This window comes from Anguilla rostrata, chromosome 16 (assembly GCF_018555375.3).
Source record: "Anguilla rostrata isolate EN2019 chromosome 16, ASM1855537v3, whole genome shotgun sequence".
Lineage (NCBI taxonomy): Eukaryota > Metazoa > Chordata > Actinopteri > Anguilliformes > Anguillidae > Anguilla > Anguilla rostrata.
In genome coordinates this window covers 32,946,009-32,963,288 of record NC_057948.1, presented here as the reverse complement: position 1 = coordinate 32,963,288, position 17,280 = coordinate 32,946,009, and the positions used below count along the sequence as shown (strand labels likewise).

The 17,280-nt window shown below is 44.8% G+C and overlaps 1 protein-coding gene across 7 annotated transcripts in view; it reads right to left on the bottom strand.

Annotated features, from left to right (window-relative positions):
• Positions 1 to 17,280, bottom strand: part of LOC135242038 (protein inscuteable homolog) — a 62,307-nt gene that overhangs the window by 18,591 nt on the left and 26,436 nt on the right. For all 7 annotated transcript variants that reach the window (XM_064312913.1, XM_064312914.1, XM_064312915.1 and 4 more), the window contains 4 exons: positions 9,841 to 10,207; positions 6,268 to 6,320; positions 5,179 to 5,302; positions 3,319 to 3,432 (listed from right to left, as the gene is read on the bottom strand). In XM_064312913.1, coding sequence (XP_064168983.1) covers positions 3,319 to 3,432; positions 5,179 to 5,302; positions 6,268 to 6,320; positions 9,841 to 10,207 — 658 coding nt within the window. The remainder of the gene's footprint in view (positions 1 to 3,318; positions 3,433 to 5,178; positions 5,303 to 6,267; positions 6,321 to 9,840; positions 10,208 to 17,280) is intronic.

Genomic DNA, 17,280 nt, shown 5'->3' with positions numbered 1-17,280 from the left:
TTTCTGATCTGAAACAGAACCACATGCAGGTATGTTTCGGCAGTAATAATAGTGATAACGATAATAAAAGGAGAATAAGATGAAGAAGAGGAAGGAAGAGGAGAAGTAGGAGAAGATCATACTCAATAGTTCGTATTTGCACAGTCTCTGTATAAAAATATGAGCGCAGATAGATATGCCCTTATACTCAGCCCAGAAACAGAGATTGACAGAATTACCCATGAGGCAAGCACTACCATTATCTTAATAGGCCATAATTTTCAGCTGACAGAGCTCGCTCTCATTGATATTAAAGGAAAACTATACAGGATTTCTTAGCCTGTGTTTACAATTAAAAATAAAAGAGACAGAGCATAGTACATTTTTAGTTTTCATGTAAAAATGCCCGAATACCTAAAAGCATTACTAAATGTTTCCCATGGTGTAAAACAAAAATATGTTCAGACAAAATATGGTTTTTTTTTGCGGTCCATGACTTTTTGGAATCAGCAAGCCTACGGGAGTAAAACATTTCTCTACAGTGAGACGTATTTCTCCTGTTCTAAATTGGGGGAGGGACCTTTAAATAACATCTGGCATGAAAAAAAAGACAGAGAGAAAACATGGGTTCTGGCACAAGTTCAGCACTTCAAGAATAATATTTCAGAGTCCCATAATTTAGCCGAGGTTTGAGACCACACGCACTTCTGCTTTCTTCATCTCTCACTCTCCTCTCTCCCTCCCTTTCCCTCCCTCCATCCTTCCATCTCTTTCTTTCGCTCGCTCTCTCTCTCACACACACACACATACGCACACACACAGTTGTTCCCTGGGGTGTCACACTTCCACTTCATTAGAACCACCCAAGCAATTTCTAACACAAATAAATTAATATGCAAATGTCTGCAAGCTCAAAGGAAAATGCTGTCACCCACAGAGCAATGGCTTTTTGCACGAGTCAGCGAACACTTTAAAAACACACGATGCAACGGACAAACACGGACCCTCAAATTTCTCCAAACAGTCGTTGAATTTTTTTTTTCAATTTTTTTTTATCAAGCCATAGAGAATCCTGTTGATTAAAATGAATAATACATAAAGCAGGACAGCAGGAAAAGAGCTCTTTGCTTCTTTGGGTGAAAACGGATCCTTTCGTTAGTGTCTACCGGTACTTTCTCCGTCTTTAGGAGCCTAAATGAATAATTCATGTGAAAGTCTGCTTCCATTAACCTGATGGGCTTTCTGGAGTTTTCTGGATGTAAAATAATGAATTAAACAATTCATGTGATCCGAATTATTAGTGGACAACAACTGCTTGTTGCACAATTCTATGTAACCTCTCTTTTTGGAATGACATTGTTTGACAGGCATCAGTGGCAGCAAATTAATGTTGGAATACTCAGAAATTTTGCATTAGTGTCTATGGAGGATGGGCATAAATCCCGCCTCATAGCAAAACAGGCCTAACTGATTGGTTTAAAGTGTTTCTCGTATTGTTGACAGACAGCTCTAGCTAACATAGACACAACTCAGCGATTAAAATGAGTTGAGGATTTTAAATTCAAAACCAAAGTAGCCTGATGAAAGCTGGCCTGACTATACAGCTAAAAGTCCACCAGAATCACCCCCCCATTTACTCTCATTCTTCAAAGCCACAGCAGACATCATACAAAAAGCTGAATTATTGAACAATAATATGTTGGAAATGAGTGCCTCTTCTACTATGTGGTAAAAAATGTTGAAGTTTTCAAATATATCACACAATATGCATACATACAAACTCCCACACACACACACACGCACGCACGCACGCACGCACATTCATGCATACACCATCTGTCCACACAAACAAACACACATACTGTATATCCCCCACAAACAGTCACAGAAAACAGTCACTTCTTGCAGATAGGGGAATTAGCTGGCCATGAAAAAATACCATAACAAACACACAAATCCATTAAGACATTCCCACGTAACATTCCAATTTCTTATGTTTGACTTCAGATGCACCGAGTAGACCCTTTATGAGCATAATTATCAGAGGAATAATTGAAAAACCCATTTATTCTTTTTTCTGAGGTCAGTGAAAGAGAGCTCCTGTTCGCTCTTCAACAAGAGCATGCAATCTAACTAAAGTAGATCTCATTCCGACTCGCTCTCTCAATTCAACCTAATGTACTGAGCCACACTGAACCCTCGTTATTTCTGTAATCATACACTCTCTAAATCTATCGCTCCCATTGTCGATAACACACAAGTATCATGTGTCACACTTCATAATAACTGAAGAAAAAAAAATCTAATTTTTGACCAGTAAATCCTATGGTCTTTTCATTTTTCCAAAGCTCAATGCAGGAATTGATTTGCGAGAAGCTGTTGGTTTGCCATCTTGCCAAAGGAAACTGTAAAAGAACTTTGATTACATTAACACACACACACACACACACACACCAAAAGACTGAAAGAAAACACTGATTTTTACTAACTACACAGAAAGGACTTCAAGCAGCCAGGTTTCTAACAGCTGTTAAAATTCATAATCTCTTAGGTCAAGGGTTTTTGTTTTTTTAAATATTGGAAGTACTAAAAATGAGGTGGCCAGCCAAGTTTGAAGGTGCTAATTGAGAAATCACTTTTCAAACTTCCATAGGAAAACGTGTACCGTTTTCCCACAAAAACAACCGAAAGAAGGCCTTCAGGGTCAGTAAGTCTGCACTGTGCTCTGCTAGTTGCCATCAGGGATCAAATAGCAAGTTAGATTCTCACTAACAGCTGGGCCAGAGTGGAAACTTTGCGATAATGAAGACGATGACGAGCAGAGAGAAAAAAAGGGCCAGTAAAACTGGTCCCTTCCGGAAGGAGCTGGGCGGTAATGGGACGGGGCTGGCATTGATCGGTGGATGGATACGCGTGGGTTTACTTTAATGAAAGCCCAGGAAGAGCCTTATCACACACACACGCGCGCACACTGAATACGCCGTTTGGATAACGGCAGCTGTGACCCGGTGCTTTAAGTGGTCCTGCTTATCAAGATGGCACAAGCGCTTCAAACACAAAAGGGCACGGGGGGGGGGGGGGAAGGAGTGAGTGAGACCTGACACAAGGGCAAAAGTGTCAGTTAGAAAGTAGAGTGAGAGCGAGAGAGAGAGAGAGAGGGATGGAGAGAGAAAGAGACCGAGAGAGAGGAAGGATGGAGGAGAAAGGAGAGGATGGAAGAAGAGAAACAGAAAGATGGAAGGAGGGAGAAAGAGACAGAGATGGAAGGAGAGATACAAAGAGCGATGGAGGGAGAAACAGAGGGGGGGGGGGGTCAGCGAGTGGGCGGGGCTGACTAACCTTGGCGATGATGCTGCACAGTTGGGGGCCGTCCTGTGTGAGGGACAGCAGGCTGCTGATGGCGGTGCCGATGGTGTACACGTTGTCCGAGGTCTCGATCTGTCTGATCAGGATCTGGAGAGGCCCAGAAGCTCAGTCACAAAGGGAAAACGCTGAGACATCCAGAACCATAAGGCTGAGATACGCAGGGCCGCAGGGCTGATAGGCTTTGTGTGTCCACTCCTGGTTCAGTTAATGACCGCATTTCCACTGCTCCACTCACACAGTTAAACACGTGAGGCAAAATGCATTTCTTTCAGTATATGATATTATAACTGCATTGCACAGCTGATTAGAATGAACAGCAATGCCAGGTCTATGTTGGATCATCTGGCCTTACTGGAGTGCAATCACAAATCACACCAGGGGGTCGGGATCCTCCAATCAAAAACCACACTTAGGGGGTCACGATCGTCCAATCACAAACCACATCAGGGGCTCACAATCCTCCAATCGCAAACCACACCAGGGGCTTGGGTTCCTGACACAGTCTGAAAACCACTGATGGACAAGGAATTGCGTTTGCAGCTCAAGAGTTTACAGGTTCAAATCCCAGGTGTGTCGATGCACCCTGGAGCAGGCTGCTTAAGTGAAATAAGCACCTGCCTAAACTGACCCTGTCTGCGTCAGTCAGAGATAAGGCCGTTCGCTAAGCAGGTAAACGATTTGAAATGAACGGTTCGCTCTGCCGACGGACAGATCAATTTCCGATGGGCTCCGGTCAGACGTTTCAGCTTTCATATCCCATGTAATTTGAGTCTCTGAGCAAATTAGGGAAATGGCATATTTTTTTTTAACTGCCCACAGCGTGGATTTAAACTTAACAGTAAAACCAGGCATAATTACGTCCCTCATCTTTGAAGGCTGCCCGTGTTATACGCAGCAGAGTGATCTCTCAGAAATCGCCAGCCGCCACACTCTCTCTGTTTCTGCTCTCTGACATTTATTTGTTTATTTATTGTTTTAACTGTCACTGGTGATTTGCTCGAGGCTTGCATTTCTGCACCAGTAAACCCCGCAGGGACCGCCGCGGCCCCCCAGGGGGCGCTGTCCTACCGAGCGGTTCCGTTTGGATGGGCGGAGCTGGAGCCGCTGTCAGTCAGCCGGAATCTGAGGAGGTTAGCGTTTGTGTGCCGATGGGCCCCCCCCCCCCCATGGGGAACAAACCCCCGTCTGCTATCGATGGCACTCCTCGCTGTACCTCTTCGGTTTTAGTCCTGGGGGAGGACACTTTCTCCCCCATAGCTCCTTTCATTTAGTGACACCTGTATAATAAAGGACTTCCTGTCCAGTCATATCCTACCTGACCTGCATGCTCCAGGCAACTGTTTGAACAGAGCTGATGTCCCTCATAAACAAACCGCCACCCCCCCCCACCCTCCAACCCCAGCCCCTGGTTTGACATCATCGAGCAAAACTTTCAGCTGACATTGGGTAGGCCCTGGATAGGAATCCTGATGCATTATGGAATCACACAAATCCTGACAAAGGCTTAAATATAAACGTATCACTGCACAGCTATTAACTGTATAATGTATTCTGTTATATTTTTACACGTTGGACATGTTGGTTTGGCAGTCGTGTTGTATGTTTGAAATGCACACGTCACATTCATAAATGCAGCTGGATTCCTTTACCCTCAGTGTGATTTGCGTTGACGCGTTTCAACCAATCCGTCTCCTTCAGGAAGTGCCGACCACATTTATATCACACCGTTGCTAAAGAGCTGATAAACGGCTCAGCAGCCTTTCAACGATACAAAAACACATTGTAGATCCTGGAGATGATTGGTTGGATAGGAGCAGAGATGACAGCCCTCACCTGCACCTCATTGGCCAAGGCCATGTCAATCATTTGGCTGAACGAGTCGCTGACGTCCGTCAGTATCTCATGGATCGCCTCCTTCATCGATGACAGGAAATACTCGTCTTCTGTATGTACACACCTGTGGACAGAGAAACAGGCTGAAGGGACCACGGTAGCTACTGCCCTGTAATATGAACCACATCAGACCTTCGTCAAATACTGGTGTATTGGAACCAATACGCTCAAAAAGTGCAAACCCCGCCTTCTGGTAATATTGGCAGGTTTAATTACACCAGGCAAGATCAACAGAGCACAGAAAAGTATTTGAATCCAAAACACACATGCATTTGACCCAGGTCTGAATCACATACATCTCCCACGTCCAGCTACGTTACATTCACATTAACTCACTTAGACAGGTGCTCTTGTATACACAAGAGCACTCACAAAGGTTTGGGTAAAGAGCAGAGACCATATCGAGTCATCAGTGTTACAGCCAATAGCCGTAGTCTGTACATAAACATGGTGGTAAGTGCTACAGTAGAATTAGGGATACAGAGCTTTAAGAAGCAAGCGGATGGGTTTGAGGGTACAGTGTACGATGTAGCGAAAATAAGGCTAGTAAAGACGTTAACTGCATTCAGCTGTAACGTTAACAGAGAGCAGTGCGCGTCAGCTCATTCAGAAAGTCTCTGGCTAGACTTTCAAAAATGCTTTACGAATCATTCTCCGTGTGACACGACACACAGGGGAACAATTCCGTTTTTCGCGAGTGAAAGCACCGCCATTTCGCTTACAGTAAAAATAAAATCTACGGAGTTCGATTTGTCAGTGCATTCCAAGTCTCACGGGGGAAACTTTTCATTGCCTATCTGGAACGATGTGCGTTGTATTACACACAAGAGAGTACTGCGTGGTAGTGAATCTGCAGCCTTTGGTCACAGGGATGAAATACAATAACATATTCAGCGACTCTTAGGGCTGCTATATTACAAGTACACGTGTGTAGCATAGCAGAATTGTTAAAAAGGACAATATTGGAGCAGAGATGGCCCATTATTCCAGATGGGCATGATGAGAACAGGACGGAGATTTGAGGGGTACCTCTCTGTGATGGCCGTCAGCTCCATGCACTTGTCCAGCAGGGATTTCTCATACTGCGGAGAGAAGGGAAAAGTGTGTAACTCACAGCTACACATAAACACAGAAAACTACAGTGATTTAGCCCAAACCCACTGTGGCCAGCTGCGTAGTACAAGGCTTAGGGGGGAAAAAACCTGTATATTTGAGGTTGCAGGTTTAAGTCCCAGATAAGACACTGCCGTTGGACCCTTGAACAAGAGACTCAACCTGAATTGCATCAGTAAACTATCCAGCTGTATAAATGGACTATATATAAAACAAAGCAATATGTGTAAGCTTCTATTACAATAGAATTTGACAGGGAAGCAGAGGGTTTTAGAAAATCATGAAGAAAATGGCACATCTGACAGTACTGACTTCGTCTGTAAAGATCAGACTCAGTACTGACTCTACATTATGACAGTACAGACCCTATCTGTAAGATATGACAGCACTGACCGCATGTAAAAGATCTGACGGGACGGACTTTGTCTGTAAACGATCCGAGTCAGTTCTGGCTGTACATGTGGGAGATACGACAGTACTGACTCTGCATGTAAAACGGAAGAACTGCGGTCTGTAAAGCTATTTTTGAACGCTCACATTTGTATTCTCAAATAGCATCAGATTAGATCAGACGCAGCAGGAAACAGCATATATACATTTGTTATTTTTAGGGTCTGGCTCCCGGACAAAACTGAAATTTTCAATATTAGAACAAAACCTTGTTGTAAAAAATGTTGTTAACCATTAATGTATTTAAATGCATTGATGTAGAGCAGCCACAGAGAAAACCACAAGGAAGCAGGGCAAGAGCACTGCATTAAAATAAATCCATATCCAACCCCCGATCCAGCGTAAAAGGAAAAGGAGCCACTCTCAGGGACCCAGGGCTGACATTAGCTGAAGTGGCCTTTCTGCTACAGAGGGACAGATTACCGCAACGGCAAAGGACACTTCATCCATAACCGCGGAGGCTTGATTTCATTCCGTTTGTTCAGCATTAAATTCCCTCCGATTCCCTCCCGCCAATTATTAAAATGGCCTCCGGTGGTGGCGGCGGCAGCGACGCAGCTGACCGTCTCAAGCAGGAAGTGAGGTAATGCAGCAAATCAGTAAACATAACGTGTATTTTAAAAAAAACCCAAATTGCCAATTAATACCCAATGCTTATTCGGTGGGCGGAAGAAAAAATAAAAACAATAAAAAACAAATGACTGAACTGACTGTGTGTAACCAGAAAAACATTTTAATGGATAGTAAGTGCATCAAATTATGATTGAACTGTGCATGAGCTAATTGGGTCCTGATAGTAAAAAAAATAAAAATTAAAAAAAGCCATTGGACTAAGGCTGTGATCTTTACACTTCAGTGGGCCCCCGGTACGTCTGGGTAATTTGTCGGACGCACACGGACAGTATATTTTTTTTGTTCCATTTCACGGCTTATTGACGTTAGAATGTGAATAGCCGAAGAGTGATGTAAAAACTGTGAGTCACAGCGTTTAATTTAATGGGTCATGAGTTTGTCGCTGCTCGAAAAAAGCCTGGATTTAGCGCGACCGGATTCGGAATGTCTGTCGTGCCGAGATTCCGCTGCACACCGCACTGGGCTTCACGCTCAGTAACACGGAGTAATAAACGTTAACAAATGTAGCGGTTTTTAAAAAAGAAAAAAAGATTTAATTACATTTTTCTTTATTTCCAGCTATCGTTTCAGCAAAGTCTTGGTGACGGACGGGCCGTAGTGTTTATGGTGTGCATGCGTTCTGTGTCCTTCAGATGTCCTGCAGCACACAAGCCAAGCCCACCCTGGAAGCGTGTTTTTGGGAAGAAGGCCTGCCGTGCTCACGGGACAAGGGGGTTCAGACGTGTGTCACGCGTGTCAGGTAGCCTCACGGGAGCCTTTCGCACAGAAAAATCACACGTGTCCAGACACGAGGTGCTAACAGAATGTATGTCAAAGCATAGGAAATACAACAGCCAAACACTAAACTGGACTATATTTCCACTTCCCAGGTGAAAGAACCTGTTTTTTTTTGTTGCCAAAATACACAGTGCCAAGACAAGCATAAAGGGAGGCAGCGAGAGACCAGACACCAAACACCTCCCCCTGTGCTTAAACTGAGGCAGACTTACGATATTCACATACGTAAGACCTGTTGATACAGCTGGACACTTACTGAAGAAATTCTGGTTAAATACATTGCTCAAGGGTACGACGGCAGTGTCCGAAGCAGGGGAGCAAATCGACAACCTCAGAATTGCGCCATTACCCAACACTGCTGTCGTACACAGAGTAAAAATCATACCATACTGCCAATTTCAAATGACTCTGTAAAATTAGCCCTTTCACGTGTGAGATCACAAACATGTGATCAGAATGTTCTTAACTGAACATTCTAATTCTGCTGTATTAATCACTGAATGCACGCAATGCAGTTCTACAACACTGTTTGTTCTGAACAAACACTTCAAAAAAAACCAACCCTTTAAAGGGTTAAGGACTGAATGTGAGCACTATCTATTTCCAATATTGTAAGTCATTCTGAATGCCAGAGTATGATATTACTAATAATCAGCTTTAAAAGATGAACATAGAAATTATCTGTGACTCCTTCTAGATGGATAAGAAACCCTGAGAAACATTCCTTCTGAAAGAAGTAAAATTATAAAACTCAAATAGTTTCCTTCCTTAACTGCATAATTGTACCTCTTATTGCATTAAATCAGTGCAGAATACATTTTGCAAGCCCAGAACAGAATTCTTGGTTCCCAATTCATTCCTATAAAATTATAGTAAACTTTGCCAACCCAAAATCTGTCTCGTTTCCTGGAATCTTGAACATTATTTTAAAGTCCTTTTTTTTAGTTCAGGAAAGGACTTAGAACATCTTTCCAGTCAAAATGTAATTGAGCTATGGATAGTCATTCGGGTCAGTTTTAACCACAAAGTTAGCAATGTTCAACGAATCCAGCATTTTAGCCCATTCTTAAAATGTTGGTACAGCTGGTAACAGCTACGCATTCTTAACACTTAAGTCTCCCAACTGTTGAAACTGACACTTTCTGATTTGATGCACCTTCTGCAAAGACATTATGAGGCCTGAGAAAAGGTAGCACCGTGGCAAAAGGTGTTTTATACCGTAATACAGCTGCAGAACATTCTGTAGTTAAGGTGAATGAGAATTTCCTGGAGTTAAGAACCTGAACCTCCTGTATTTAAGAAGCAGAGAGGATGAAAGAAACGCAGGAGCTGAGTAACTTTGGTGGTAATAAGCATGAGTGCACGGTGAGGACACTGTTGGCTCTAGGACAGTTTGGGGGAACATCCTCCATGTAATGTTACTTCACAACCAAATGCCAACGTTCCCAAACATTCCCCAATATTCCCTAATGTTCCCAAACATTCCCCAAGGTTCCAAATCATTCCTCAATGTTCCCCAAGTTTCCCAAACATTCTCCAGTGGTCCCCCAATGTTTCCTGTTTGATACCTGGGAGGTGTAAAGGGAATGCAGGCCTCTCTCTCTGTCTCTCTCTCTCCCCCTCTCTTACCTTCTGCATTTCCGCGGGGGAGCTGCGGGTGGCGCTGTACTCCTGTATGAGGGAGTGCACGTGGCAGTTGGCCCGCACGGCGGCGCTGTGCACGCGCTGCCAGCGGCCCTTCTCCAGCCGCTGGAACATCTTGCCCAGCTCGGTGCTCACGATGAAGGCCCTCTTCAGCAGCGTCTGCAGGCCGTCGCTGGCCCCGCCCCCGCCCCCGGCCCCCTGCTCCCCGGCCCCGCCCACGATCAGCTCCCCCTGCACGTCCTCGTCCACGCCGATGGGCTTGGACTGCAGGATGCACATGCACTCCACCTCCGTCATGTGACGCAGGTCCTCCATCCAGCGCTGCACGGAGTCCACCTGGATCACGTGCTTCCTGGAGGGAGGGAGGAAAAGGACACGCCTTCGGGTTGGTGTCACAGGTCATAGGTCACAGAACCTCTCCCAAGGGAACAAAAGGAATAAACTGAAAATCATGTTTTACTCTATTTGGTATGGTTGAGGACATAATCCATAAAAGCCTTAATCCATAAAAGTTTGCACACATTGTGGAGTTACCAGATTACTTACTCAGAGTCCAGTCCTACAACCAATTACCTACCTGCATCTAGACTCACACCCAATCATCTACTGGCATCTACACTCACACCCAATCATCTACCTGCATCTACACTCACACCCAATCACCTACCTGCATCTACACTCACACCCAATCGCCTACCTGCATCTACACTCACACCCAATCATCTACCTGCATCTACAGTTATCACCTCCCTGTGTCATTCTGCTTTAATTCCTTTTGTTTTTTTGGGGGGCAGGATGGATTCTAGCACAGGCAGGACAGGAAGTGGGAACCTGCTGCTGGTGGGGATGCCCACCAGGAGTGCGTGTCAATCAATACTGTAGGTCAGAGGTCAACCCACACAGCAGATCAATCGAGGCAATAAAGGGAGAGGAGATGTCCCTCTTTCAGCCCCTGCATTCCACCATGAGGATAATGGATTAATACCACTTGGGTTAAGAAAACAAACATGCCACTCCAGCATTATACACCATCCCTAATGAGGAGAGGATTTAACAAGGATTCCCCCTGCCCTCAGGGTCTACCTTACCGCGTCATGGAGGAGGAAGATCTATATCAGCAGCAAAACCATTTCCCCTGGGTGCAGCCCAGTCAAATAACCCTCAGGCCATTATTTCTCTCCTACCGGCGCTGACCAATAGCCACCATCGACGATCACTGCCCACCCAATGAACGACAGTAGGGTGACCGCGGGCCTGATGACGTCATCACCATCGGAGAACCCAACTACCGCAAGTGAACATTTGGATAACAACACCATTCGAATATCAGTGACAATTCTCTGTGTAAGCTAAAGGAGTGGTGGCATTTATATGGAGCAACGGTCATCAATTTAATCTCTGGTCCCCAATGGTACAGAGATGGCCATGTCGGACTTAATGGCGTATCTGTCATATTTATAACCAAGAGAAATGGACATTGACCTTTTAAACTGTTATCTCTATGTTCAGGCATCAAGTTTCAGCTTTCAAACAGAGCCAGTAAAACATCGTCATTACTGTTAGGCGGACACATATTTCTGACCTAATCGACAGGCTGCACCCTAATACATATTTGCAGGGTTACTGAAAATGAGGCCTGTTTTGTTGTTTTGTAATTCATCTCAAAGGACATAAATTACAAAGGTAACAACAACACCTGTGGAGCTTCTATAACAGTGCCCAACATGAACACCTGTGAATTGTTATAACACAATACCAATACCCGCCCCCCACACCCCCCCCCCCCCCCCCCCCCCGAGCGCAGCATTCTCCCCCCTCCCTCGCTAAGGCCACACATAATAGGGCTGAAATACAAGGGTGACCATGTCCCCCCCCACCCCAAAAAAAACCTGTTCGCTTATGCCCCACAGAGGGGGTGCAGATGGGACAGGTGTCAGAGGAGACAGGAGGCGGGAAGCCGCTCTTCCTCTTCCTCACTCACAGAGGATTATGACATGCCTCAGCCGACAAGTGTCACCATGGACGCAGCGGATAACGGCTCCTGCATTATTCATGAGGGCAGCTGGGGTCAGCTGGTTCAAACATCCATCCCACAATCCTCCTCTGTGTGCTCTGAGCTGAGAAATATCGAAATGATCAAACTGCACAAGCACGAGTGCACTCCTCTAACGATGGGGGGCTCTGGTCGTGAGAAAGCCAATTATTCTTCAGTAATTGAGGCACTAAATGGGGGAAAAAAGAATGAGATGAACCAAAATAAAATAAAAAAACATGATAAATGAAATTAAAAATGGGATATGGAGCATTTATAATATGTTCTACAATAATAAGGTCATTGAAGATGACTATTTCTTTTCTATTTTAACTCCTCCTTCTCAGTTGACAAAATATTTGTGAAATTTTCATAGAAATGATACCGCAACCATCATTTTCAATGCATTTATAAAATCTTGTTTTCCATTCTCACCAAGGAACAATGAATCACAAGAAATGAATCTGAAGAAAAGTTACAATATACTCCATGATAATTTGCAAAATGTGGAACCAACTGGCTCCAGCTTCCTAGGGGTGGAGTGGAAGTAGGTTTATTTTTGGAATAGCAGGGCCTATTCCAAATTAAAGAAAAAAGAAAAAGTGGAGTAAACTGCTCCAAAACATAATTATGAGAAAACCTTATTCCCATAGTACCACTAACAAAGAAAATAAGAAAGCATCATAGCATGAACTGGAGAACTATCAATCAAGTCTTTTCCAAACTGAATGCATCTTCATTTTGTTCTTCCTGCCTTAAATGCCCTGAGGACTCATATGCTTCTGGAATGCCCTGAGAGCTCATATGCTTCTGGAATGCCCTGAGAGCTCATATGCTTCTGGAGTGCCCTGAGAGCTCATATGCTTCTGGAATTCCCTGAGAACTCATATGCTTCTGGAATGCCCTGAGGACTCATATGGTTCTAGAATGCCCTGAGGGCTCATATGCTTCTGGAATGCCCTGAGAGCTCATAGAGTTCTGGAATGCCCTGAGAGCTCATATGGTTCTGGAATGCCCTGAGGACTCATATGGTTCTAGAATGCCCTGAGGGCTCATATGCTTCTGGAATGCCCTGAGAGCTCATATGGTTCTAGAATGCCCTGAGAGCTCATATGGTTCTAGAATGCCCTGAGGACTCATATGGTTCTAGAATGCCCTGAGGACTCACCGGTGCTGGAAAGACTTAAAGAAAGAAAGCAAATGACAATGTGGCCAAGTCCATTTCCAGCAGAGAGCTTGTTAATCCAGTAGCTTGAGTGAATCTAATGGTGGGGTGTTGGTGTTGGGCTCTGTGCAGGAGCCGCCACACTTTGACTGCTAAAAGGTAACTAACAAGATCTGAGCATAGTGCCCCAGCAATGGCACCCGCCCCAGATCGCGTCAAGTGGAAAGGAATTAGTCCTTTAACTGCTCTCTGTCAGGGTTCGCCTGTCTTAATTGCCCGTCATTTGTTTCACAAGCACGCCTGGTGTTTTACGAGCTGCTCCAGGTCGTTTTCCGTTCGCTGAGGGGAGGGGACACTGGAAACGTGCGTGCGCACACACACACACACACCCTCACTCACACACACTCATGCAGTGGACTGCTGCAGCTGATCTCTCCAATAACTCAATATGGTTCTGTAAATGCAATACGATCAAAACCAAGTTTTGCCATAACACTTAGCCAAATTATCCTCTCATCAATTTGCCGTTGGGTGGCTGCTGGGTCAGTTTTGGATGATAAGCAATATTACTGTGTCTAAGTGCAGGCTTAAGACTGGTAGGCAAAAACAGAGCTAATGTGGTATTACTGTGAACTCCCATCTACAAGTACTAGCAGTGCGATTACTGCATTGCAATGCAGACGCAACAACTCTCTAGTGATGGAAGTCATTGGATTCTTAGACCGTAAGGAGATAAACTACTCCCGAACACTTGGGATGATAAATATTTACATACGAATGAATAAGAGCAAAAAACACAGCAGTCAATTGAATATTGTAGCGAACCGGGCTGTGAAGTTGTAACGTTCTTCACCTCGGCCGCGCAGCGGATTTACGGAAAGCGATTACGGAGAGTAGCACTCGAGACGCGCAGGCAGCAATAACTCGCCAGCCGCGTGAGTTCAGTTCGTTTCCGCCGCGCGCAAAACAAGCGCCGTGATTTATGGAACCGCTGGGTGCGGGAACTGCACCGGCGGATTAACCCTTTCGCTGAAACCGCGAAAGGGAAGATCCGTCCGATCGATGACCCTGCGCATCTGGATTAGGACGATTTTCTTTCAAGCGTTTAATCAACCAATTTCTTTCCAGTGTTTTCTAAAAATCCACACTCTCTAATAGATACACCCAAACACAGACTTTTACAGGAGAAGCATCTTCACTTATGTATTTATATCCACTGCCTTCGTAAACAACTGTGACAGTTGAACAAATAAATTTAACAAACATTCAGTTGTCTCAATAATGATAGGTTAAAACTACTGTTCTTGTGCCAAAATCCAAAAAAAGACAAAGAGTAGCAAAGAGAAAATGTTTGAAACAGTAGTTGAAGTAGTGTATGAATCAGAACAGCATCAAATCAGTAGCATAACAAGTGAACACACATTGTAACAGCCATTATTTCAATGGTCTCGAACATTTCATACCTTAATAATATTTCATACCAATAAAATGACAGAAGTAATGCAATCACACAATTATGAGTCTTCTAAGGGCAGTAATCTCTGGTTAACTGATAAGGAAACCACACCAAAGGTGTTGATACGTTTCCAGAAGTGGGCACTGTTTGTTATTTAAATTATGCAGAAAGCTACATGACTTATTCTTAACAAAAACACAACAGGCCAGATCTTCAACTTAATTCACCGTATTGTTACACAACCTTGTTTATTTAGTCCTTCCTAGGCGAAAGGCAGCATTGAATGATTTATACATTTCCATAAGCGTCAGCTACGAGCATCTCGGTCATATTTGCGTGTCACAAACTCTGCACTCCGGGAATATGACAGTGCTCCCATCTCAAAATAGCTCCGACTCGCTGCCGATAGGAAAGCTTGACTCACTCACTCACTCACTCAGAGCGAATCACGGAAGTTATCCGTGTGTTTTTTTTTTTTTTGTCCTACCCTGCTGCAGTACACCCAGTTTTTATTTTATTTATCTCAACACCAAAATTAAGAAGAGATCAGTTTCAAAAGAGAATACGGCATGACAGTTTTTCGGAAAAACAAACCGATAATCCTCGTTATCCCATCTGAATGTGTGCCACGCACGCACTCGAGTCAGGCCCTGGCGTATAATAAACACGTCACCCCCGTCTATTCACGCGCAAGGACACACAATGACATCGTTTAAACCCTATACGAAAAACATCAGAGAAGACTAAATAAAGCAACAGTCGAGTACAGAACTACTGTACAGTACGTGCTGGGTTTTGCGCGGTGCGGTTATTTTGGGGGCTAGCTGTAGCGGTCTGCCGTTGCGTTTCCCAGTGCGGGACGGAAGACAGACACCGAGCCCTCGGAGACGGCGTGGATGGCTGAGCCGCGGCCACCTGTCACCGCTCAAGCGCGGCAGGTGTGTTTCTGCTCTGGGAACGCTAATTGTTCTTTAGCTGTGTGTGTGCGCGTGTGTGTGGGGAGGGGGGCTGCCTCTGCGCTTCAGGATTATACCTGAATATATTTATAAGTAAAGCCGCACAAAAGTTGGAGAATGATTAATCATTCCAGAGTGAAATACGTACTCGACTCAAGACTGAATGGGTAAAATAACTCCACTCCGTGAAGCCATATATGGATGAAAGGAAACCAAAACTCTGAGGAATTAACAACGTCCACAGGGGTGGAATAAGCTTCCTACTGTGGCCAGAACTGCAGAAACCCTGCCCATCTTCCAACACAGACTGAAGATGCAGCTCTGCAGACCAGACTGTGGCTGTCCTGGCCCTGTTCAGCTACCCTCTTTCTGTGGGGAAATAGGTAGCTGCCATGGGCTGTCCAATGACAGGCTCTCTGTACTTTTGTTTGCAGTTTTAAAGAAAAGATAACTTAGGCACGGTTAGCATTTGCTGCTCGTCCGTAAGGTACCACCCACAGCTGGCTCTAGGCATATGGATCACCTAGTACCCATGGTATCACCACACTGAACACCAGAACGCTTCAGCAGAACGCACCACTCAACAAACCCCATCTGCCGTTTCATGAGCTTAACAGTCTCATGAGAACTCCACAGACCTCAGACGATTTGCCCGGGGTAGTAACACACTGTCTACAGAGTGATGTGACCACAACAGTCCTGTCCTGCATACCAAAACGTACACAGAAGCGCAAGTCACAGAGGAATATCTTTTTTTTACTGTCTAAAGAAGATGGACTCTGAACATCAGGCTTCCATCTCTCAAACATCCTCCTGGTCAGAACAGGCCCCATCAATAACACAGATCTTCCCTCTACAGAGTGAGAGAGGGGGCTTTGGTCTATAAAGTTAGAGGGGTTCAGAGGGGCTCCCAAAAACAGAGCCTCTTCTCTTTATTTCCCAGAACTCTGAAGTCCCATCAGGCAGACAAGAAAGCCAATTCAGCAGGGAGGGAAAAAGCTCACCCCACATCTGAAATTAGCCCTCACATATGGTCAACGACAGGCCCCTGTTTGGAAGCATATGTAAGTGTATTACTGTCCGGAACTCTATGCGAAACGCACAATATTAAATCCATTTAGTTCTAAACGACTACACAGTCTGTGGGAACAGGCAGACAGGCAGTAATCTGCTTAAGGCTAGCGTGTCCGTTTCACTTACCACAAACGAACACACAAGATACGGAAACCAACGCAACAAAAATTGATTTCTAGACCCGAGCGTGTCCAATCTCAGCAACAAGGCTCAGTAAATATCATATTTTACATTCCACTGCTGATCTCTGTGTGGAGTGGCCTGTCACTCAAGCGGCAGCCAATCGATGGGGGCCAGTGGCTTTTATGGTGGTCTCCAGGCTCTGGAAACAGAACGGACACTTTGGGGAATTTTCGCAGTCCTTTTTAATGAGTCCACCTCCTCCACTCTGAAAGTAAATTAGGTATCGGTCTGACGAGCTGCTCTGGCCCCTCCCTGCTTAAATGCAGACCCCTCCCAACTCAACCACCAGCCACTCCCTGCTTACATGCGACCGTCCCATCAAACTCCCCCCTCCCTACTCAAAGCTGCCCTACTCAAAAGCTTAGTTACTGGTGAAGTCTCTCTTTCTCACACACACACACACACACACAAGCACATGCACACACAATCGGATGCATTTACGCACACAGACACCCACACAGCAAGCCCAGGAATGTCTAACTGTGACGTGGACTGACAGCACTGTTAAAGTGACTGCACTATGCTCATAAAGGACAGACCTGAATAAGCCTTTTTGTGC